This window comes from Hippoglossus stenolepis, chromosome 6 (assembly GCF_022539355.2).
Source record: "Hippoglossus stenolepis isolate QCI-W04-F060 chromosome 6, HSTE1.2, whole genome shotgun sequence".
In the NCBI taxonomy this organism is placed as follows: Eukaryota; Metazoa; Chordata; class Actinopteri; order Pleuronectiformes; family Pleuronectidae; genus Hippoglossus; species Hippoglossus stenolepis.
The window spans coordinates 2,152,901-2,177,409 of NC_061488.1; the positions used below are offsets into that span (position 1 = coordinate 2,152,901).

The 24,509-nt window shown below is 43.0% G+C and overlaps 2 protein-coding genes across 9 annotated transcripts; both read left to right on the forward strand.

Moving 5' to 3' along the window:
- The first annotated feature begins 953 nt into the window (after window positions 1-953).
- On the forward strand, window positions 954-12,516 carry LOC118111624 (suppressor of tumorigenicity 14 protein homolog). 4 transcript variants are annotated; one of them, XM_035160365.2, is made up of 20 exons: window positions 954-1,097; window positions 1,540-1,615; window positions 3,288-3,447; window positions 3,792-3,922; window positions 4,046-4,116; window positions 4,191-4,384; window positions 4,672-4,707; window positions 4,923-5,151; window positions 5,443-5,579; window positions 6,043-6,140; window positions 7,140-7,240; window positions 7,751-7,884; window positions 7,980-8,084; window positions 8,235-8,342; window positions 8,469-8,585; window positions 8,724-8,849; window positions 8,940-9,123; window positions 9,226-9,497; window positions 10,522-10,658; window positions 10,971-12,516. In XM_035160365.2, the coding sequence occupies exons 2-20, from the start codon at window positions 1,574-1,576 to the stop codon at window positions 11,130-11,132; spliced, it is 2,544 nt and encodes an 847-aa protein (XP_035016256.2). In that variant the 5' UTR covers window positions 954-1,097; window positions 1,540-1,573; the 3' UTR covers window positions 11,133-12,516. The 4 variants fall into 4 exon arrangements, with proteins under 4 accessions (XP_035016256.2, XP_035016258.2, XP_035016257.2 ...); XM_035160367.2 differs by having other exon boundaries at window positions 3,291-3,447; XM_035160366.2 differs by having other exon boundaries at window positions 1,544-1,615.
- A 3,492-nt stretch (window positions 12,517-16,008) lies between these two features.
- Window positions 16,009-24,352, forward strand: LOC118110392 (tyrosine-protein phosphatase non-receptor type 7). 5 transcript variants are annotated; one of them, XM_035158071.2, is made up of 12 exons: window positions 16,009-16,157; window positions 17,977-18,054; window positions 19,448-19,599; window positions 19,839-20,019; window positions 20,148-20,232; window positions 20,326-20,405; window positions 21,463-21,600; window positions 21,713-21,904; window positions 22,415-22,608; window positions 23,328-23,441; window positions 23,516-23,600; window positions 23,938-24,352. In XM_035158071.2, the coding sequence occupies exons 3-12, from the start codon at window positions 19,499-19,501 to the stop codon at window positions 24,028-24,030; spliced, it is 1,263 nt and encodes a 420-aa protein (XP_035013962.2). In that variant the 5' UTR covers window positions 16,009-16,157; window positions 17,977-18,054; window positions 19,448-19,498; the 3' UTR covers window positions 24,031-24,352. The 5 variants fall into 5 exon arrangements, with proteins under 5 accessions (XP_035013962.2, XP_035013965.2, XP_035013963.2 ...); XM_035158072.2 differs by lacking the exon at window positions 16,009-16,157 and adding an exon at window positions 17,623-17,814; XM_035158074.2 differs by lacking the exon at window positions 17,977-18,054 and having other exon boundaries at window positions 16,023-16,157.
- Window positions 24,353-24,509: the final 157 nt, after the last annotated feature.

Consider the following 24,509-nt stretch of genomic DNA (forward strand, 5'->3'; position numbering starts at 1 on the left):
CCGACCGGCGAGAAGCAGCACTTCAGCCGCAGTGACGGCGTTTGGTCCGGTGGAGAGATGGAGGGTGATGTTCTGTCTCAGAGAGAGTGAGTGGAGGTGAATGAGTGAAGGAGAAAACAGCATTAAAGCACAGAGGTGTATATTCCATTCCACTAATAAAGAAACAGAAACCAGAAGTCGTGTGGCGAGTTTTTCTTCTTTGAAACAAATATTTGACTATAAATTGATGCAGCTTCAATGATCATCACATACAGAACATCGCCTGAATTAAAGTCGGCAAGAAAGAAAATCTATGGATTTTTCTGGGTTGCGACAGTGAAATTATTATAATGTTTTGTGTTAAAATATAATCAATCATCTAGAAGAAGATGAAGTCAAAGATCATTGACAATTTTGGTGAAATTGAGAATTCCTTTTCTTTTCTTTATTGACAGTCTCATCTCATAATTCTGACTTTTAATTCAGTTTTCAAATATATAATATTTTTCTCTCCCATTATTTGTAATGTTTCAGTTGTTCTGTTTTTTAACGTTTTTTAAATGTTTTAAATTGGTATAAAAGGGAAATAGAGATTTCAAAAGACAGAGAGTAAAATCAGGATTAAAATATTGTGTAATATTATATTGTTATCCCATCAAATCCAGATTCAAGTCAGATTTTAATTCATTTGTCTCCATTAAATAATTTAAGTCTCATAATTCGGACTTTAGAAAAATTAATTAATTAATTTAGCAAAAATCATAAATATTCTTTACATTTGTTTCCCAACATGATTCGTATGACGTCATTTTCTGCGGTTTTCTGTTTCTCACTTATTCATGAGAATAGTAGCGAGGGTTTCGGTCGCGCAATGAATCATGGGAAGTCAGGGCTCAGGTGTCTACCCGCGGGGACCAATCACCTCCCGTCAGAGTCTCGGAGCCTGTTTCCGGGTTCTTGTCTGCAGGTGCGTCGCTCCCTCCGGTTCCTCCGCTGTTCGAACCCGCTGTTCAACCCGCTGTTCCACCGACCCGGCGCCGGTACCGAGACCCGGAGATCAAACCCGAAGCTCGGCTCGAGGATCAGACTTCACACCGGACGTTTTCTTTCACTTTGAGGTGGACACCTGTCTCTGCTCACCTGTCTCACCTGTCTCTGCTCACCTGTCTCACCTGTCTCACCTGTCTTCTCACCTGTCTCTCTCACCTGTCTCACCTGTCTCACCTGTCTTCTCACCTGTCTCACCTGCTCTCACCTGTCTCACCTGTCTCTGCTCACCTGTCTCACCTGTCTTCTCACCTGTCTCACCTGTCTCTGCTCACCTGCTTCTCACCTGTCTTCTCTCCTGTCTCACCTGTCTTCTCACCTGTCTCTGCTCACCTGCTCTGCTCACCTGTCTTCTCACCTGTCTCCCCACTCACCTGTCTCTGCTCACCTGTCTTCTCTCCTGTCTCACCTGTCTTCTCACCTGTCTCTGCTCACCTGTCTTCTCACCTGTCTCTGCTCACCTGTCTCACCTGTCGTCTCCATCTATTGCGGATCACCGGTAAAAAAACAAAGGTAGAACGAGCGGAACCTGCGGACCTTTGACGTCATGGATTTCCTGGACTCGGGACAGAAGTTCAGTCCAACTCGGGTGAGTCTCACGGTGACGTCACCGCTTTCTCAGTATCACAGAAACTAAACTGAGACTTTATCTGTCAATCAAAGATAAACACGATCAACATGTGGAGAACAACAATGAGACTTTTTATCAAACTAGTTTTCACTGTTGTGTTCCACAGTTATATATATATATATATATATATATATATATATATGTATATATATATATGTGTGTATATATATATATATATATACATTGAACTACAACACAAGCTTTCTTAATTTGTAGTGCGTTGAGCTCTCTCAGGGGCTGCTTTCTGAGGAGCAGGTGAGTGCACACAGACTGGAAATAATATATATGTTATATATATATATATACATATATAACATATATATTATTACTGGAAATAATTTTTCCAGTCTATCTGTGCACCCACCTGCTCCTCAGAAGAGCGGCTCCTGGCCGAGAGAGCTCGATGTATTGGTGACGTTCGATCCCAGCTGACGAGCAGCAGACTTCAGTAACTAACTTCACATCACACTGCAGAAGGTTTTAACAGTCGCTGTAGATTTTATAAGAAAGTCAATATTGACATGGCGGCTATTTTCCTCGGCTGTCTTGCTTCAGTCCTATTCTCACCACGATAACTAACTGGGATCGAGGTTTCAAACCACAGACTGTGAATAAACATGGACGACATGACAGTTCCCGTAAGTGAAACCGAATCATGGGACTGAGGCTTCATGATTGACAGCCGAGACTGACTCACGATTGGTCAGTACTGAGGCACCTGACTCCAAGGACGTCGTCGTGCAAGAGGGCAGCGTTCATCCTGAGATGTTTCAGCTTCATGTGCACAATGGGGGGGAAACGTGTCATCCATCTTTCTTTCACTTGTACTTGTATCAAAGTGAAAATCATCCACATCACCGCCGCTCGTCCGTCTGATTCACAGAACAACACAAATACAGAAAAGAGTTTAGCATCAGAGCTGAGATGCTTTTAATATTTTATGTCACAGTCAAAAGCAACAGATTCTAAAATTCAAGAAGAATCAACAAATGTTCTTTGCATTTTTTGATTGAAAATGATCAATTCACCATCAATATTTCTCACAATCGACTAATTGATTAATGGAAAAATCTGTTGGTTCACACCTCGGCTTCAGATCAGTAACGTCAGTGTCACAGGGTGTGGATGTTCTTTGTAAATCTGATTCTCTAGGAGGAGGCAGGACATGACAGGTATCAGCCGTGAAAACATTCCTAACACACGCACGCACACACCACACACACACACACACACAGACACACACCCTGCCTCACCGAGTCAAACAGGTTCTCAGATTTTTTCATCGTCGGCATCGTGAGTTTTCTTAAAGCAGCATGTTGTCGTCTGACGAGCAGCGTGAAGGGTCAGTTCACCCCAATTATACCCAAACAGTATAGATAACACACAAAACACACAGTAATTAAGTTCTAACTGCACTTAGTAGTACAAGTATATAATAAAAACCTATAAGACAAAGAGAGAACCCCGGTTTTATTAATATCCCTGTTTCTCAGTGTAAACCACCAGAAAACGTCTTAAATCCGTTCTCTCAACAGTTTGTTGTAGCGTCCAACAACAGCAGCGATGTTTTCACAGTAGAAACCAGAGACTTTATCTTTATAAAGTCTCTTATCCCCCTCGTCTTTGTCAGCAGGACATTGACTGGGACACGACCCACCAGTTCCTGCCGGCCGCAGACAACAAGCATCTGGAGAAGAAACCCAGGAAGAAGCTGTGGATCGGACTCGGCCTCGTGCTGTCAGCCGCCGCCGTGTCTCTGCTGACCGGATTGTTGGTGTGGCACTTCCACTGTGAGCGGATTTCAACTCGCGTTATCTGTACTTTTTGACAGTTTGACAGTTTGACAGGTTTTACTTTGACTGGAGATGGTAGAACATGTTGCACAATTTATAATTTAGCAGAGAGAAATCAACAGTTCACACAGAAACACAGTTTTAAAATTTATATAGATTATTTTTTTTACTTCTCCTTCTTTGTGAAACACTTTATTTTGAAAGGTTTGCATTATTTAGAATTTTTGCGTTGTTAATTCATAACTGTGAATGAAGTAGACCACCTTTTAATGGTGAAATATATGGCTGACAAATATGGGACCGATGGTCGGACTCTAACCTGCGTCGTCTCTCTGCGTCAGTACGAAGTGACGTCAGAGTGAAGCGAGTCTACATCGGCTCCATGGGAATCCGGGACCAGAGCTTCCTGCCGGAGTACGAAGATCCCGACAGTCCACAGTTTTCTAGCCTGGCCACTCTGGTCAGCCAACAGGTGAGACCTCACACAGCCCCAGAGCATCATGGGAGTTCTCCATACCAGTAAATGATGTCACCTCTGCTTCCTCTGTTTCTCTGTTTTGACCTGACGACGTCATGTGACCTTTGTCTGTTTCAGCTGAAGCTGATTTATTCCAGAAACTCTGTTCTGACCAAATACTTCCAAGGTTCCTCGGTCCAGGCCTTCAGGTACGAGTCACAGGTTTGAATTCATAGAACATTTGAACACTTCACATTAATGACTCCTGAACTCTGCTTGGCAGTGAGGGCGACAGTGGCAGCGACAGCCTGGTGGCGTATTACGAGTCCGAGTTCGACATCCCCGTCCCCCAGCAGGGGACGCTGGACGAAGCCATCCAGTCCCTGGAGCCAGCGGCAGGAAGTCAGCAGGGCCGACAGGGACGGATTCTGCTGAAACCCGTCGAGGCTCTGAGCGTCAGCAGCGTCATCTCACGAGGTCAAAGTTCACATCCGACACACAACCCGATGTTTGGAGGATCGTTGTTTTATTTATTCATCGGTACTTACGATGTAACGACAAACTTCAACAAAGACAAAAACATGTGTAACGCAACATGATTTATTAAGAATTGTTATCGGCTGTTTGACCAAAGATTCTTTCTTGAATCTGTTTCTTCAGGTATTTATTCTTAGTTTGATTTGTTCTTTAAATAATCAAACTGAAAAAATGTTCCTCAGAAAATGTTAAATTTACTAACAGATTGTTTTCTGTTCTTCTCACAGCCATCGATCCACGAATGTCGAGGACGTCGTTATTTGGTGAGAAGTTAAAATCCTTGTTAGTTAAAAATGTATTTTTCTCTTTTCAAGCTTTAGCTTTTAAGTTTTATTGAAGGGTTTCATATTCATGAATACTTCATCAAATTATGAATTATGAATCAAAAGCTTTTCAGAAATCTCCGTCTTAATGTTTCTCCGCCTGTGGTTTTTGATTCATCGTGTTTTATATCTGGACTTTGTTCTTTTATTCTCAGAGAGGAAGTCCTTCAACATCCACGTCAGCAAGGCGGGAGTCCTCCGGTCTCCAGGGTTTCCAGACTCCTCCTACCCGCCCAACGTCTACCTGCAGTGGCGGCTCCGGGCCGACCCCGGCCACCGGGTCCGGCTGGACTTCCACACTCTGATCCTGGATGACGACTGTCAGCAGGACTTCATCAAGATCTACGACTCGCTGGCGGCGATAGAACATCGCTCGCTGACAGAGTGAGATGCTGCTGAACGTCGTCCAAACTGAAACTATCTGAAACCAGCTGGTTTAGAGAGGGAGACACAACGTGACGCTCTCAGATGTTTACAGAGAGTTCAAATTCAACTTAAACTCGCACTTGTACAAAATGTTGTCTTTGTGACTCGTGGGGTTCATCATGTTATCATCAGATGTGTCTGGAACAAGCCAATCTCATCTCATGCCTTGTGATCTCTCTCATGTCTGAGGACGTCCCGTCTCTCAGTGGACACAGGGACTGACGGTGTCTCTGTGTGTCCTCTCTCCAGACAGTGTGGTTACCCTCACGGCTCTCTCTCCTTCGTGTCCTCTGGAAACGTCATGTTGCTGACGCTGGTCACCAATGAGGAGAAGAACTTCCCCGGCTTCAGAGCAAACTACTCCCAGATTCCTCTGACGGCACAAAGTACGACCGGAGACACCAAACTGTAAAAACACTGATCAGACATGTTGAGTAGAACAACGAGTCTTAAACATGGAGGACAAACAAGGATGCAACTTTTCTCAAATTGTCAAATTATTGATATCATATAAAATACTTATTTTTACGGAACTGATAGTTGCTCCACAGATTATTTATACACATTTACAAATTCCTGTGAAATAAAACATTTAGTTGGTGAGTTGATGTGATTCCACTTAAAAAATGAAACCATCACATGATCTCTTGATTATAATTGATTGAAACAACATTAATCAGGGAATAAAAACCATGATCTGCCTCACATGATGTTAAAGTGAATAATCTTGGATTTAAGACTCTTGGAAATTAGAAAGTAAGTTAAATAACGATGATCCTCTCTGACCCCTGACCTCTGTGTTATTAATAAGCAGTTAGAAATGTGTGAACTGTTTGTCTCTGTGTGCAGAATGTGGAGGAACACTGAGCGCAGACAAAGGCTCCATCTCTTCACCTTTCTTCCCCTCAAACTATCCTCCAAAAACCTTGTGTGTCTGGAACATCGAGGTGAGTTGTGCTTGTGTCCTCTGGGGGGGGGGGGTAATATTCAGTACACTGATGATTATCTGTTCTGAGATTGTTGCTCCAACAACAGAGCAAGAAATGTCTTAGACGCATGTAAATGTTTTTTTGAATGCACTGGAGAGCAGGGATTTGATAAGGAGATTACTTTTTATACCTTTTTTATATTTCTCAAGTACCGGTGGACAGAACAGGAGCTGAGGCCTTCTCTCTCTGTCTCCTACATTGTTATATTTAATCACTATTTCCTTGGATGATGTGAAAACGAGTCATGTGAAGATGTTCCCACTTGTAGCAGTTTTCCTTGAACAAGCTTTGTAAACTTTACAGCAGACAGCTGCCACTCAGTCCGAAGCTAATTAAGATATTCACATATCTCCAATTTACTTCTGACTATTCATAATTCAAGTTCATTAGATCTACAACATCATTCTCAGAAGTTCAAACTTAATTTAAGGTATCTTAAATCTCTCTCTCTCTCTCGTTGAGTCGGGGAAGTGACCGTCTTTAGTGTGTGAACATTCTACGTTTAAACCTCAAAGCAAACTTGTGTAAAGCTGATTTTCACGTGACGCAGCCGCACATTATCAAGGTTTGATCCTTCAGGTTGTTTACGACCCTCCAGTAAACTGCGGAGGAAGAGGAGGACGAAGAGGAAGCAGAGCTGCGTCACGGCTTCTCTTCAGGTTCATACCACAGTGATGTTGTGCTGCTGCTCCACGTGAAGTCACCTTTACACAGTTTGCAGCTGACGCCTCTGAAGGCTGTGATGTGAAGTGTTTCCACACTGTGTCGAGAGCGAGTCGTCACATGATCTAAACGAGGCACAGGATTGGCTGGTTTACTGCCCCCACCTCAGGACCCGACTCATTAGTTGCAAACTGTTATAATCGATTATAATCGTTGGATGGATTCGTTGCTGCAGCCCTGTTGTGCTGACATATTTTGTTTTGTTGACCCCGTCTGTCACTGTCTCTTCTTCAGGTCCCGGTGGAAAAGTTTGTGAAGGTTCAGTTCAGCAAGTTCCTCCTGGGAAATCAAAGCGACCAGTGTCCTGATGATTATGTTAAAGTCGACAATCAAAGGTCAGCAGCTTCCCTCCATCTTGGTTTGTTGTACGACTTCTTCCTTCTGCTTCTCTTCTCATCCCTGGTCATCGTCCCACATGTTCAGGTCTGGACCTGGGGGCTTACATGTGTTCAGATGGTTTTTCTGTGACTTGAGAAACGACTTGAATACTGAGATTTAGAGACTTTGATGCAACTTTGACTGTATCAGCTGTGACGTGCAGATCATGGGACTCTGGCACAGATGATGAATTAGATTCGCCAGGACAAGTTTAAGACCAACAAGTTGAAGACCAACAAGTCAACCTCCGGCCGAAGACTGAAGACATTAAACTTGTGACTTTGTTGTGAAATGTGATGGTTCAGAAAGTGATGACCTCACGTGACCTTGAGTCTGACTCTACATTTGTCCTTGAATGACCTGAGACTGGAGACCTGCTCACTTGTGTACATCACTGTTTCACCCACATGCTGTCCTGTCCACACGACCACGTACCTGAACGCATCCCTTGTCTCCTTGTGTTGCAGGCTGTGTGGCAGGAAGTTAAAAAACACAGTCATCACCAGCCAAAGCAACAGGATGACCATCAAGTTCAACTCCGACTCGTCCTACGTTGATCAGGGTTTCACTGCCGAGTATGAAGCTTTCGTCCCGAACAATCGTAAGATTCTCTTCTTTTAGTTTCAGTTTTCATCTCTCAACTTTACCTCCTGTTTTAGAGTCAATCACTTCTTTCACTGTCTGATTGTTGAGCAGCTTGTCCGGGGAGATTCCAGTGCACCAACAACCTGTGCATCAACAAGACTCTGCATTGCGATGGCTGGAACGACTGTGGAGACGGCAGCGACGAGGACAACTGCAGTGAGTCTGAGCCCTGAACCATCAGACGTGTGCTGGAATGTGTTGTTTCATATGAAAAGAGTTTATTATATTAGATCTGGTTGTATCTCCTGCTGCTGTAGGAGCTCTGTTGCTAACACAATGTTGTCGTTTGTGTGTGTCTGTGCTCAGCGTGCGATCCGTCTCAGATGAAGTGTAACAATGGACGCTGTAAACCCAGGTTTTGGGAATGTGACGGCTCTGACGACTGTGGAGACCGGACGGATGAAGAAAACTGTGGTGGGTTCAAGTGACGGCCGAATAAATCCAACTTCCAGAAACTGAACTTATTAAACATGTATTCCAGGTTATAGTCAGTTTCCTCACTGACGATCTCACTGCTGTGATGTTTCTGCGTCTTTGTAGAAAAGTGTAAACCAGGAGAGTTTTCCTGCAGAAACGGAAACTGCATCCCTGAGAAGTTAAAGTGCAACGGAGAAGACGATTGTTCCGATGGATCGGACGAGTCCAGATGTGAAAAATGTAAAGAAACGCCTGATTCCTCAAACAGCTCCACTCACACAGACACAATGAAAAACAAGAGTTGGGCGACATTTCACATGTTCAGCTCAACGCTCATTTCAGTGTCAGTACTGATGATGTGCACCTCCTGTTGTTTAGCTCTGGTACTGCAGCAGTGTTCAGAGTTCACCTTCCGCTGCAGGAACGGACGCTGCATCAGCAAACTTAACCCGGAGTGTGACGAAGAGCTGGACTGTGAGGACGGCTCGGACGAGGACAACTGTCGTACGTCTCGAACACAGAAACATAACAGCTGATCTCAGCGTGATGTCACCGGTAACGTCCCCGTGTTTGTCTCGTTTCTGTGTTTCTCAGAGTGCGGGACGAGGCCGTACAGAAGCTCGCGCATCGTAGGTGGTCAGATGTCGCGGGAGGGGGAGTGGCCGTGGCAGGTCAGCCTCCACATCAGGGGCACGGGTCACGTGTGCGGAGCCTCCGTGTTGAATCACCGCTGGCTGCTGACCGCCGCTCACTGCGTCCAGGACAGCGGAGCAAACAAGTAGGAGCCTCGTCCATGAAGTGTCAGAGCTGGTTTTTGACCTTCAAACATCATGTAGTCGCACATCTTCAGCTCTGACCTCAGGTGTGTGTGTTGATGCAGGTACTCTCAGCCTGACCAATGGGAGGCCATGTTGGGTCTGCACGTGCAGAGTCAGACCAATGAGTGGACAGTGAGGAGGAACATAAAGCAGATCATCGCCCACCAGGACTATAACCCCATGACCTACAACAACGACATCGCCCTGATGGAGCTGGACAAGAACGTCACCCTCAACCAGAACATCTGGCCCATCTGCCTCCCCTCCCCCACCCACGACTTCCCAGGAGGCCAAATGGCGTGGATCACCGGCTGGGGCGCCACCAGAGAGGGAGGTAAGCAGCGTCACAACCAACAGCCTCAACACAATAAAACTTAAAACCAGCAGCTTGGTTACAGAGAGTCTGATGTGTGAGTGTGAACGAGGAGAAAGTTTCCTCCTTCTCTCCCTGAACGTCTGTTCTCTGTGACTCTGCTGAGTGGGTTCCATCTCCTGTGAGAAGAACTGACTGAGAGTCAGCTTCAACTGTCACAACCAGCTCCAGGTGAAGAGTGAAGCTGAACTGAGATCAGTTAAAAACACTCTGAAGTTATTAAAAACCAGAGTTTATCTCCAATATTCAGCAGGAAACTTTAAAAATATGAATTCTGAACACCACCCACTCTTGGTTGATTGACAGGTGATAAACGCCACAGTGATGGTGGCAAAGTGACAGAAGCCACAGAAAGAGAATTATTAATAAAACTATAAGAAACAATTATACATCTTTAATTAAAACTGTTGTGAGACAATTTATTAAATATTTCACTCACTGCTCAGATTTAAATCTCTGGTCTGATTCCTGCAGGAAGAATAATCTATATTTAATCTACTTAATATTCCAGCTCTTCTGGGATCTGTTCAATTTACTCAAATAAATAATGATTCTTTTTATATATATATTTATCTATGTTTAACACTGAAAACATGGTGATATGTAATTGACTATTCTCCACCTGTTCTGCTCACGGTTAACATTGTATGTACACAGATAAAAGTAATTAAAAATATTTCTAGTAGTTGAATCTTTTCCTACATATTTATATCACAGTTGAAATGTGTGTCTGCTTCAATCTAAAGTCCAACATGTTTGAGCTCTGACATCTAGTGGTAAAAGTCGTGTATTACATGAAATCTCACGGCAGCAGGTGAGTGTTGACCCGTGATGACGTGAGGTTTAGAGTTTAAACAGATTCTGGTGTTCGGTGACCGTCACACAAACGTTAACCTTATTCTTTTATTTAATGCAGGAGCAGCAGATATTTAAACCTTGAGCTGAAAACGTGTCTCTGCTCAGAATCTGTCGTCTTGTCCTTCAGGCTCGGTTGCGATGATCCTGCAGAAGGCGGAGGTTCGGATGATTAACGGCACCGTGTGCAAGAATCTGATGAACGACGAGGTCACGGACATGATGCTGTGTGCCGGGGTCCTCAAAGGAGGCGTGGACGCCTGCCAGGTACGAACCAATCACATGATCCCATAATACACCATCAAAACTGGAGATTTGAAAATAAGCCTTGAGAACGCAGTGCCGGGAGGCGGGGCTAAGCCTCACCCACGCCCCCCCTGAATCACGCCAAATTAGACACTGCACTTCTTCGGGCCCTAAACATTACACATGCCAAGAGTGAAGCTGATGAGACGAATGGCTCTTGAGATCTTCCACAGACAGAAAGACAGATTTGTTGATTTGAGTTAGATGAATGAGTTTGGATCGAGGGTCTCCTCCTGACATCACTTCCTGAAACGTTCCTCTCCGACCTCTCAGGGCGACTCCGGGGGGCCGCTGTCCGTCAGGGGCCCCAGTGGGCGGGTCTTCCTGGCCGGACTGGTGAGCTGGGGCAACGGCTGCGCTCGCAGGAACAAACCTGGCGTCTACACCCGGATCACCAAATACCGCGGCTGGATAAAGGAGAAGAGCGGAGTGTAGCCGCCGGGCAGCAGACGGGCTCGCGTAGTATTTTTCGGCAGCAGGTGAATGTTCTCTGATGGTTTTTATTCTTCTGGTTTAAAATATAAAAACTGTCAAATGATTCATATTCACGACAGAAGAAAAACCATCATTCAGTGAAACAACTAACATGTGCGACCATGTTATGAAGCAGGGATGTTTTTAGGTGAATGTTTTGTTATGAATTTATATGTCGTGTTTTTTTTTTAATGGAACATTGGTCTGTTCCTTTTGAAACTCACTGTTTGTAAATAATGATTTAAGCATAATTATTTCATTTTACACTTTAGTGTCAGAATTCTTATAAATTGTGATAATCACACCAATGGATTTGGATGATTCATCACATTCCAAATTCTTCTTAAACGTTTAAATCATACATCGATTATCAATTCATTTATCAACAGGGCCTTTTGTGATCTTTCCCAACAATTCACACAGAGAACTTAAGAAATAATGAATGACTATAAAACAACGTTTAAATACCTCTCCAGTATCCACAGAAAGTGTTTAATGGAACTTCAGTGAAGGGGTTCCTCAGGGAACCGCCCTGGGTCCTCTGATGATTCACACAACGGAGGTTAAATACCAGATTTCATCCAAAGTTTTTAACAGAATATCGATAATCAAGAACAAAAAAGTTAAAACATATTTAAATTACTACTTTAATGTTCTCTTAAGAACTCTCTTTCTGGTTTTCTACGATAAAGATGCTGATTCTTTACAGCAAAAAAGAAGTTAAATAATATTTTTTTTAAATCTATTTGATAGAATTTGTATTAATCGATATTTACTAGATAGGAATGTGAATCCAACGTGATTCCCTTAAAAGTGTTTTTATTTTTGTAGAGAATTTTTTTATTACGTCAACCTTTCTATTTTTTTTTTACTTTGGGCTGAAAAACCTTGAAGCAGCTTGTTTTCGTCACAGTTGTTTTTTTATGTCCGTATGTTTTTGCAGTGACATCTTTCTGCTGATTGTATTTATTTGTACATTGTTGTAACAGTTGGTTTTCACATCCGTCTTTGCTTTTGAAAGAATGTGGTTTGTAGTCACATAATGAAAGAATGTGGTTTGAGTTTGTTCTCAGGGTGTTCATTTCTCTGCAGTGGCAACGTATTCACCAGCAGAGGGAGCTCTCGTGTGACTCTTTTATTCTTTGGGACCTGATTAAGTTGTAGTTTAATTTTGTTTATTAGAATTAATTAATTCCAATTCATGATTTAACAGAGAGACGTAGGTGAAGTTAATCCAATGAATCATTTTTATTTAAGGTGAAACAAACCAGTGCTTGAGTCACAAATACTTGTATGAAGGTTAATTTATACAAAACTCAAACAATAAAACCATTTACTAACGACATATTCACATGAAGTTGTTCTGATCTTGTGTCTTTGAGTAACTGGAAAATGAACTGATGCACGTCAAGGTTCAACAAACTACAACAGAACTACCTCCAAACATCAACCACACTTCATCCAAACTTCATCCAAACTTCATCTGAAATACGTGTCCCTGACATGTCGGAGCACTGTGAAGACACCGATGAGGACGATCTCCACAACAGACAGCTGAGATAAACATTGAGCAGCTACATGTCGGCTGTACAGTATGTAGGGCAGAAGAGATATACATCTTCACATCTACATCTACATCTTCGACTTCATGTGAAGATACGTGAGTTAAAAACATCCTGACGAAGACACGACCCTTAGTTCACATGTTCACTTCAGTGAAAATGCAAAACTGATATGAGATTAGAGATAGAGAGTAACTGCTCAACAGGAAAGTCTTGTTGCCTCTTTAGAGATTAGACACGGCAGCTTCCAGCCAGCTGTCCATCAAACATGAACAACATTCCCACGTATTATCTTGACACGCCACCTGGAAACCTGCGATCGCACCCGCTGATTTGGGATTTTTGTTTCCTGTTTTGGAAGTTTTGTGGAAGCCGGTGAAAGGAGAAACTCAGGCAGCAGCTGATGTCTCATGCAGAAGGTTTTAATGTAGACGTGATGCATCAAGGAGACCAGAAGGTGAGACAACATACAAACACTAACGTGACCAGAGGCCGTGACCTTCAGACTCTCTTCTGTAAGGTCACATGTAGTCTACTCAGAGGTCACTAGAGGGTGCTGCTGCATCACCTTTTATTCCATCTAGCACCCAGTGACAATGTACAATGACACATGTATATTTATGATAAAAAAATTACCATTTTGTGCATAAATGTCACATATATAATAAAACAAGGAACAAAAATGTGTTTGAATAAATGTATAATATTCAAACATTCATAGCATATTGTTTACATATATATGACCAATATGTGTCATAGATTCTTAACATTGAATAATAATAAATACAATATATACTGTGTGTTTTCGCTTTTTCTGATTTGTGAAAACCAGTATGGACGTATAAGGTGAATAAATTGATATATAAAGACCATAAGCGAGATAATCAGTGACTGTACATAAAGAGGATCAACCCCCAGTGGACAAAACTGTGAACTGCATTAAAATATGTCATATTGTTTTCTGGTTTTTTTTAATTAAAATTTCACTCCACTATTCATACGCTGTGTTTCCATGGTAACAGTCACTAACGACGAAATAGTAGTGGAGTGAACATCAGAGTGGGAGCGCCCCCTGGTGTTTCTTTGTTGTCTTTGCTTCATGCGTCACTGAATTTTCCAGAACAACATTTTCAATAAAGTCAAGGGCACAAAGAAAATGAAATCTAAAATTAGATTAGAATGTATTTAAAAGATACTAAAAATACAAGATGTTAATAAACAGTGTGGAACATGAATATGTGAAATATGACACAGACATTTTTATTTAAATGTTCGTGTTAAATAAAACAGTAAAATAATCATTCACTGATCATTTTGTTGTTAAATTGTTTAAAAGATGAATGGACTCTGGTGCGGGTTCTTTCAGGCGTCACCTTTCTATTTACAATCGCATCTTATTTTTTCCCCCCCGCTCTTCCTCTGATCTCATTCTGTTCCTGACCCTCAAACCCCTCTTCCTCTTTTCGGCGCCCCCACGTTCGTCTCTCCATTCTCGCTGCGTGTCCCTTTTATTGCACGGTCGACAGTTGTGAATGTTCAGTTTGTGTTTCAGCAGTGACTCGTTTTTCCGTCCCGCTGCTGAATTACCATAGAAACTAATGAGAAAGCTTCACAGGGGGACACTGAAGTCAACAACACTGCATCTGCTGGAGTTGGCTCCGACACTCAGGTCTCATTCACTCAGTCATTCTGCCTTCATCGTTCAGGAGGGAAATTTGGTTTGTAGACATCTAAGTTAAAAACCATTGAAGACGTTCAGCCTCTCTAATCGCACAACGCTCAAAGAATCACAACAGGCAAACGATGAAGAGCAATAAAATGTACAAAATATAAAGAAGTTACAGAAACACGATATTAAAATGAGTTATTAAAATGAAGAAACTCCCTCCCGCCCTGACATATACAAATGTAAGTACTCAACCGAACAGTTAACGGTTCACGTGTTAAAAACCGAAGAACATTTTCGCCTGTAGCTTTGTTGCTAGGCGACGGCTGTAACAGGGGGACAACCTGATGATGCAAGAGGAAGACCGGACCCTCTCATTTTGGTTCAACCTGACCAGGTCTACGTCGGCTGCGTAGACCTGGTCCTCCGCTGAGTTGAGACGCACTTGTTGATTTGTGACGTTTTAAGGCCTCGAGTTTGACATGTTGTCCAGCGCCATCTTGTTTTTTGCAACCAGACGTAACCATTTTTGGAGGAGCAGGGGGTGGAGCCTGACTGAGAGCTTGAGGACACGACACACCCGCCCTCAACTGCCCCCTGCACCCATTGGATGGTACTATCTGTCAATCACACTGTGGTATCCACCCCCCCCATACATCCGGTGCTTCATGGTCTGTTTGACTCTAAATGATCATAATCTACTAAATGAACATCAGCTGTTTGAAGAAGACTTGAAACTAGAGACTGAGACAGAAACTCCTGAATGTTTCCTGACGTTATAAAGTGAGAAGTAAAGTCACTTTCTATAGACTTCTATAGAAACTACCAGTGGAGTCGCCCCCTGCTGGTCACTACACAGAATGAAGGTTTTAGCCACTTCTGCTTTGAGTTCACTTTCCAGACACAAGAGTCTACGTCTGTTTTTATAAACAGTCTTTGGATGCTACAGTGAATAACTTGAGTTCAACCTCGTGTGAACATGACCAATGTGTTCAGCATCAGACGAACACAATAAGACAACAGCAACATGGCGGAACAACAGGCCCGAACACCAGCAGCAGTTTTGTAATCAGTTTTTTTGGCAGCACACAAATTAAACTACGTGACGGCTCTGAACAATCATCGTGACCCCTGCGGTGTGATTCTCGTCTGACTCAGAGCAGCAGATCTGTGGCGAACCACGGTGTCTCTCCTGTTAATTCTATTTCTATGGTGACTGCTAATAGCGCTCGCAGGTTCGCCACGCCGACTGCGTCTCGATGGGATCGTATCCTGCTGCTGTTCATCTGACAGCCGGAGAGAAGAAGACATGTAGAATCAGTTTATACGACCCCACTGAGAAACAGTGCTGATGGCATCACACACACACACACACACACACACACACACACACACACACACACACACACAAACACACACATGCACACAAATACACAATAGTCAAGCCCGTGGCGTGCAGTCTAGAGGGGACCCATAACCTTGGATGAGGGGAATAGAAAGTGTGTGTGTGTGTGTGTGTGTGTGTGTGTGTGTGTGTGTGTGTGTGTGTGTGTGTGCGTGCGTGTGTGATAATGAGAGAGTGGGCGGGTGCAGAAAAGGAAGTGGCAGAGAAGGTAGAAAGTAAAGACAGAACGACAGAGAACAACAGCAACAGATGAGAGAGAAGGAGACAAAGACGAGGACAGAGGAGAAGACGAGGGAGTGAGGAAGAGGAGGTGATGAGAACTTGGTGACCTGAAGGATTCTGTGAATGAACAGGTGAACTAACGCACACACACACACACACACACACACACACACACACACAGTGAGAGTGACCATAGTTTAAATATTTAGAATTTAATGTTTACAATCTCTTAATGTGTGTTTTTCATTACTATTTAAGTATTTTATAATATCAGATTTATTCAGGACAGTTTGAAACTACTTGTAATTGTATTTAAGTATTTCACTTTGATGCCGACAGTTACGGAATTCAAACATGTGATAATATAAAATAATATGATATAATGTAAGATTAAACTATTTCACAAATATCAAAAATACTTCTACATATTTTAAAGTGAAAATAACAAAGTTGAATGAAGATGCCAGTTTGGAATTTTCAGTAATTTGTTTTGTTTTCCCGTTAATACTTGTTTCAAGATTTTTGATACTAGATTTGAACTTGTAATAGATTATATAATAAAATAATATTTTCATACTTTGTTGTTGCTGTTTTTACCAAGTAAAATCCAAACATATTTATTACCAAGTAGGTTTCTGACTTTTGATTTAGGGCCTAACAAACATATTAAGTAGAAAAGTACTGTTCGTACAAGGAGAAAGATAGGAAATGAAAAAGTAAAACATGTATAAAATATATGTACAATATCAGAATATGTGTGATAAATTACAGATCTGAGTTATTCTTACACTATTGATTAAAGTACTTTACTATCAGGTGTCAATTTACTACTTAAACTTCAATTTACAGGAGAAATACTTGAGAAATATATGAAATAAATAACATTATATACAGTCACTGATCATCTTTTTTTAAAGTCAATAATCATCTATATATACAGTCATTGATTCTTTATATACAGTCACTGATTGTCTTTATATACAGCCACTGTCACAGGTGTCTGCATCAAAACACTTACAGACCTTGTTCTTAGCGACTGATGCTAAGCTAACTCGATCAAATATCTAACCTCAGCACCTCCGGGTCGGTTTTAACAGTTTTGTGAAAGTTCGGGTCAAAGTTCGAAAGCACAGAATTTTTCCGTTGTGAAGAAACATCGTGAAGGTTTAACGTAGATGTTTCCTTGAGATGATCGTGATCACGTCTGTGTTTACGTTGGACGAAGGTGTGTTTTCTATGTTTCTGTGCTGCGTCTGTACGATCTGACATGAATGATTCATGAGCAGCTGCTGTCGGTGTGTTAATAATCAACGCCTGGAGCATCTCTTCCTTTCTTTTATCATCCCTCCATCTTTTCATTCGCTATCTGACTCATTTTCTCTGTTTTCTTTCCCTCTAACCGAAATCTTCGAATCAGGGAAAAGACGGCTAGAAAAACAGAACATGTCTATTCCTGCTGCTTCTCTCTCTCTCTTCACCTCGTGTACTGTTGTTCTATCCTTCACTTTTACTTTCTCTCTCTCTCTCTCTCTCTCTCTCTCTCTCTCTCTCTCTCTCTCTGTGTTCACTTGTTTCTTCTTGCCCCTGATTTGTCATTTATTTCATTTGAAGAGGGTGAGAAATACACAGAGATACACTCCCTCTTTGAGTTTCTTATTTGGTCGGTTAGTTAGTTAGTTAGTTAGTTAGTTACCTGCTCAGGTAGTCGGCTGGTTGGTTGGTTAATGAGTTAGTTAGATGCCTGAGCAGTGTTGCTGACATGGAGAAGCAGCAGAACAACAACACCTGGTAAGAACGATCAGAACATTTATCAACACTTCCTGACAAACATGTAGTTGTAACTTTATTCTTAAAAAAACAACTTCTGTAACTGATCTTATTTGTCTAATCTGACCTAAATCATGTTGTTAACTAGAACTACCGCCCTGTGGTTATTTGCTTTTTCCCCAGGCTCAAATGAGATCACAGTGACCTTTTGACCTTTGACCTAAGACCACTGAGTTCTAATCGGTTCTTTTTTGAGTCCAAGTGAGTATTTGTACTAAATCTGAAGAAATTCCCTCAATGTATTCCTGAGATATTGTGTTCACAAGAACAGGTCGGGCGTACGGGGAAAACAAAGGATCCTGCCACTGGCTGTTGGCAGCGTGGAGACACAAATATTAACATATTAATCATTATTAAAATAATTATTTTACATTTATTTAGTAGCTGTTACTAAATGGAAATAAACCTCTACAGCTCCCCTAGAGGCTGTAATGTTCATTAAATTAGTGTTCATAACATTAATTTGTGAGAGGGGGTCACAATGTTGTTATTGATATCATGTTAAAAAACATATATATGATATCGTGCAAAATGAACATATGTTTTTTGTTATGTTATGCTTCGTGATGATCGGTGTGAAAACCTTAAATTGGACAAAACTAAACCGATCACAATTTATCTATTTATCTATTTGATCTGGTTTTGTCAGAAGTGGGGCTAAAAATGTAAAGTTTGTCCTGAGGGTGACGCCATGTGGAAAGATCATGGGGGTCGTTAATATCTGAAGAGCTGCTGATTCACTGTCTGAATGTATACGAAGGATCGTTGTGTCATCAGAGCCGTTGATGTTTCACAAGAAGACAGAACAGACCGACGCTTCGTCTCATTGGGTTTCCGGATTTATTCAAGTGTTTGCAAACACAAACATCACGTGTGTGTGTGTGTGTAGGTTTAGGTTAAGATTAGGTAAGTCATAACTTTGGTTAACGTTTAAATCTACAGGAAATTTATGTAATGTCCTCTGAAGTCATGGAGACACAATCGTGTGTGTGTGTGTGTGTGTGTGTGTGTGTGTGTGTGTGTGTGTGTGTGTGTGTGTGTGTGGGACTTACTGATATGAGGAAACTCTCTTCCGATAGAGACACTGAAATGTTTCAGATCCAAACTGATGCGGAAACACACTGAGTAGCACACACACACACACACGCACACACGCACACACACACACACACACACACACACTCGTCATCTCATCATTCCTTTTCTCGTTACTTCACACACATGTTGATTGAGGAGCTGACTGAAGAAACACGAGGAGCCTGAACGTAACGTTTTAATTTGTACAGAAGTTTGTTAATGACCCAACATCCTGTTGTTAGATCACAGACACTGTTGATACCTTTGATGTTGTGACGTGATGATGTGAGAGTTTTTCTCTTTTCCTTCAGAGTTTTTAAAGCAACAAATGTTGAATCTTAGCAGCGTCACTGAGTCGTGATCGCTGCTCTTCAGAGTTTCCTCCGTCTCTTTTAGTTTCTCTGTTAAGTTTCTGTTTTTGTGGCAGCAGCAGTTTCTTTCTGTCAATGTGTAAAATGTACGTTTCCTGTTATTGACTGAAAAGTTAAAAAAATGTTTCTGTGTCTGACTTCGACAGCTCGGTGATGTGACCAACACCTGAGACCAATACACACAAACACGTGTGAGTATGTCGGCAGTTCGCTCAGCCTCCCCTCCCCCCGGGGACCCGACCACCCCCCCGCCAATGACCACCCCCCCACGCAAAGCCTCGGTCCGCCTGCAAGAGAGGTGGGTGTCAACCACACATACACACACGTAAAATTATTTAAAATATCGTAACATTTTAAATCTTTTCATCTTCCCAAAGACGTTTGTCCCAACACTTTCCCCACTGTCCCCTATGTCGCCATCTTCAAATGTACTAATTACAAAATTGTTACTTATCAAATTTACTCAATGTCATAATTTCTATAAATTTCCTCTTTTTAAAACCTTTTATAATCTGAATTTGTCTTTGTGTTTTGTAGGCGGGGCTCCAATCTGTCGCTGCTACTAAATGTAAGCACGCTGGGGGAGGAGCCTGTGTGCTCTGTCTCCACCCCAAAGGAGGTGTGGCTTCAGCTGCTTCACACCTCCTCCCGACCACTCACACACGCCCTCCTGCAGCAAGCGGCCGCCGACACAAACGCACTGAATGTCGAGTACCAGGTAACGATCGTGTCAAACCCACTGAGTTTCTACAGTTTCAAAAGTTCACGTTAACGTCTGCATCTGAGCCGAGCATGAGACGAGGTGTGTTTGTTTTAACGTCCAGCTCGTCCCTGTCTCCTCCACAGAAGATCCCTCCGAACTTTGTGAGCACTGCAGAGCTCGACGTTCCAGGACACACGATGAAAGACAGATATAAGACCATCCTCCCCAGTCAGTGTCCCTCCCGTCCTCCCGTCCTCAGTAGAGACACAGTCAAATAAGTTTTCACCCGTTTATCACTGTCGTTTGTTGTTGACTCTTTAGATCCTGAGAGTCGGGTGATTCTGAGGAGCTCAGAGGACGAGGCGGGACCAGACCGCTACATCAACGCCAACTACATCAGGGTCAGAGTCTAACGATATTTCATATTGAGTCAAGCTGCCCTGCAGATTTCTAAACACTGACAGCTGGTATAGGTGATAAAACAAACACCTCCATGCTGCGGACATGTTGGAGGAAATTTATATTATCATTTTGTAGCCACTGCTTTAGAACACCAACTGAGATGGATAAAACTGAGCCCTCAGATACTGAGGTCTTCTGACAGGAAGGACCCATGGAGCTCGCAGTCATCTGTGTAGCAGCGATAAGAAAAACCACCAGACCACTGGAGGTGATAGAGAAGATAAGGGGATCGAGTACAGAACCCTGTGGGATTCCCTGAGAAGGAGAAAAAGAATCCTGCAGATCTGCAGCCACATTCCGACAGTTTGGATTTGGAGACACAGGTGTTGACAGATTTTAAGGTTCTCACAATATTTGTGGAAGTGACGGGGAAAAAGAAAACAAGCAGTTTGAAACTGTCACTCAGCGTGGGCGTCAGTCTTCCTGTTTTGGTGTGTGTGTGCGTGCGTGTGTGTTTGTGTGTGTGTGTGTTTGTGTGGGTTGGACAGCGAAACAGACAGAAACTGAGTCATGAGCCATCGGTTTTGTCAGCGTAGGAATCTGACAACCAGGAAAACCACAGGAAGTAAGGGAGGAAGTGACACATCCTGAACTCACCCCCGCTCCACCAGCCCACGCACCCCTCACACTCTGCAGCCTCAGCTGTGTGTGTTTTTGTTGCAGGGTAATGACAAACACAGTTTGTTTCACACAATTAAAAAGCTACAAACATGACATTTGTTAACAAGCATAAAAACATTCATGTAGATTAATTGTTGTCAATGAGTCTGAATTGTTGACTTCCTGTCACATGGGCTCAAAGAAGCCGTACGGTTTCAGACGCAGATGGAACATGATGGAGGTCTGTGTTTCAGTCAATAATTGTTTTATTAATTCGATAAAATTGTTTCTTGATCCATTTCACAATTTTTAAAACTAAAACCTCAGTTTTACAGTTTCCATATGTTGAGGTCGTCGATGTCGCCGCGGTAACTCACCTCTGTGTCCGTGCTGCAGGGTTACAACGGAGCCCCGAGGACCTACATCGCCACCCAGGGGCCGATGGTGCACACTGTGGGGGACTTCTGGGACATGGTGTGGCAGGAGAGGAGCAGCATCATCGTAATGATTACCAGACTCAAGGAGAACAACGAGGTGAGGAGATGGAACTCCTCCGTCCTCCTGCCGACAGATTATTACATACAAAGGAAAACTTTGGTCCATCAGTGGTTTTGTCCTTAAACATGCGTCTGTGCATTTGAGCCAGAAATGTGAGCTGTACTGGCCTCAGCCGAGGGACACGACGAGGACGAGTGTGAAGAGGGAGGATGAAGATGAGGAGGACCAGAGGGAAGAGGACGAAGAGGATGGGAAGACGAGTCGATTCGGTAGATTCGTCCTCAGAGTGAGAGACAGCCAAGAGAAGGATGGGTTCACGATCACCGACATGGAGATCCAGGTACACGACAAACACCATAAATCATCTGTTTCACTTTCAGTCACAGAAATAAGTACAAGGAAGAATCTCAAGCCCCAGAGCTTCAAGTCCACATCCACGAAATGTAATTTACCACCACAAGGGGGCGTCTCAATGAAAACTACAACTACAGACAGTCTGTTGATGTGTTGGAAAGCAACGTGGGATGATGGGAGTTGTAGTCTTTTCCTGGTTAGGATTCCTTCAGTGTCGATGGTTCAGGAGGTTTTTATCAGGAGCTGAGTTCAGTGTTTCTCTGACTCGTCTCTGATTGGCTGTGAGTCGAGCTGCCGCTGACGTTTGCTCAGCTCGTTTCTCTGAAAACTTCAGATCCAGACGTCCGACGACTAAAATCCTTCATCTGCTTCAAATATATAGTATAGAGTGAAAAACCACCAAGATCTAAAAAGTCTAAAAATGTGACTTCAAACTGGATTAAAAGTCCCCTGACGTGTGTGTGTGTGTGTGTGTGTGTGTGTGTTGTGTGGACAGGTATGTTCGGAGTGTCGTCCTGTCAGACACTACTGGTTCACCTCTTGGCCCGACCACCACATCCCACAATGCACCACTCCTGTGCTGGGGCTGGTGGAGGAGGTGGAGTCGTACAGCAGGTCCCTCCTACTGTCCGACTCCCAACCAATCACAGACTCCGTCCCCGGCCCTGGACCAATCATCGTCCACTGCAGGTTGGTTCCCGTGTTGTACATTCAGAGAAAACACACATGATCTCTGCAGCAGAATGAATACGTTACTTCCTGCCTCTGTCTGCTGCTCCACGTGAACCCTTGTTGAACGCCTCCGAGCGGAGAATCTCCTGCTGTGTTGTTCCGTGACTCCAGAAGTCAGGTACAATTCTGGACATTCTCCGGAGTTAAATCTAAACTGACATGGCAGCTGTTCAAGCTGCCCATGGAAAAAACGATCAGCGGTGTAGTGATTGTTCTGTTCACAGACCCTGGAGCACTCATTTGTTCAGTGTCCTCGGCTGGTGGCACAGTTTGAGCTTTAAAAAGTTGGGCAGGTTTTTTCTTTTCATTCTTTCTGAAGAAGAGAAGACGTGGCTGACTCCTGAAGCTCTCTCTATGTGGTTCCTATAGAATGACTGAACACAGGAACCCGGGCTCAGATTACCGGGCAGAGTGGGCTAGTGCAGTTCAGAAGACTGCTGAAGAGTCTATTTGAGGTAGAACCTTATGTTATGTGAATGATAGAATATTCAGGCCTGCAGTCGAACATGGGCTGTCGGACGAGGGTTTACAGTCATCCATTAACTCGATTTAGTTTTTGTCCTGTAGAGATGATCTGGATTTTTCCTTGAAATGGGTCAAAAAAGCAACTTTTGGAAACCAAACCTCTCTTCCTCTTCCTCCTCTTCCTCCTCTTCCTCTTCCTCTCCTCCTCTCAGTGCAGGTATCGGCAGGACGGGTTGTTTCATAGCGAGCAGCATCAGTTGTCAGCAGCTCAGAGAAACTGGTCAGGTTGACGTCCTGGAGACAGTTTGTCAGCTTCGACTCGACAGGTTGGTAAAAGAAAAAAATCTCTGGTTCTCTGTCGTCATGGTTCGACCTGTTAGCTAACATGTCTGACCTGCAGGGGGGGGATGATCCAAACCACAGAGCAGTACCAGTTCCTGTACTACACTCTGGCCCAGTACAGCTCCAAGCTGCAGCACGACCAGGTACCAGACCAACACACACTGAGATCCTTTTAGTGACCTGACAACTCGTCAAACAGTTACTGTCCTCAGAAAAGTTTAATATCTGACTTAATGTGAACTGATCACAAACTAAACTAAACGTCTCTAACTTCCTGAATTTCCTCATCTGACTGTGACTCTCAGCTCCGTTGGTTTCTAACATAGACAGTAAATAAAGATGGACGACTCGTCTCCACTTCCTACCAGTACTCTGAAATGAAGCCAAAATATCTCAGATATGAACGCTGCCATCTTGCACCGATGATGTCAGGGAATTTGTGACTTCAACACCTTTTTAAAAACATATTTTTCTCTTCAGGAGCAGAATCAGAACCAGCAGAAGCCAGAGGAGGGCGTCAGCATACAGCTACACAACCTCCACCTGGACAACACACAAAACCAGAGGGACTGATGCCACACAGAACCTCTACGCTCCTGATGGAACCCAGGAGACCTCGGAACCAAACTCATGGAAACAAGACACAAACACCAGCAGCAGAATCCAAAGACCTGAGGCCGTTAAGGATCGAGAGTTAAAGAACCAGCAGAATCACAGGAAACAAACAGGAACTGAGACTGAACATCAAGAGAACCCGAAGAACTCATTCAGAACCGAGAACGACAGAACTGAACCGAGAAGCTCGAACTAAAGGAACCAAGTTGAAAAAAAAACACAAAATGTCCTTTACAGTGTTTATATGAAATCAAATAAAATATAAATTTATGATCTTTGACTCAGTGAAAGTGTTTTTTTTAGAAAAATGTATTTGATATAGGAAGTGAAGCTGTGAAGCAATGACTGTATATAAAGACGATCAGTGACGAGTACCTTGTGTCTCCAGCAGGGGGCGGTGTTTCAGACACACAGGAGTTTTTATCTCCTCTTGTTTC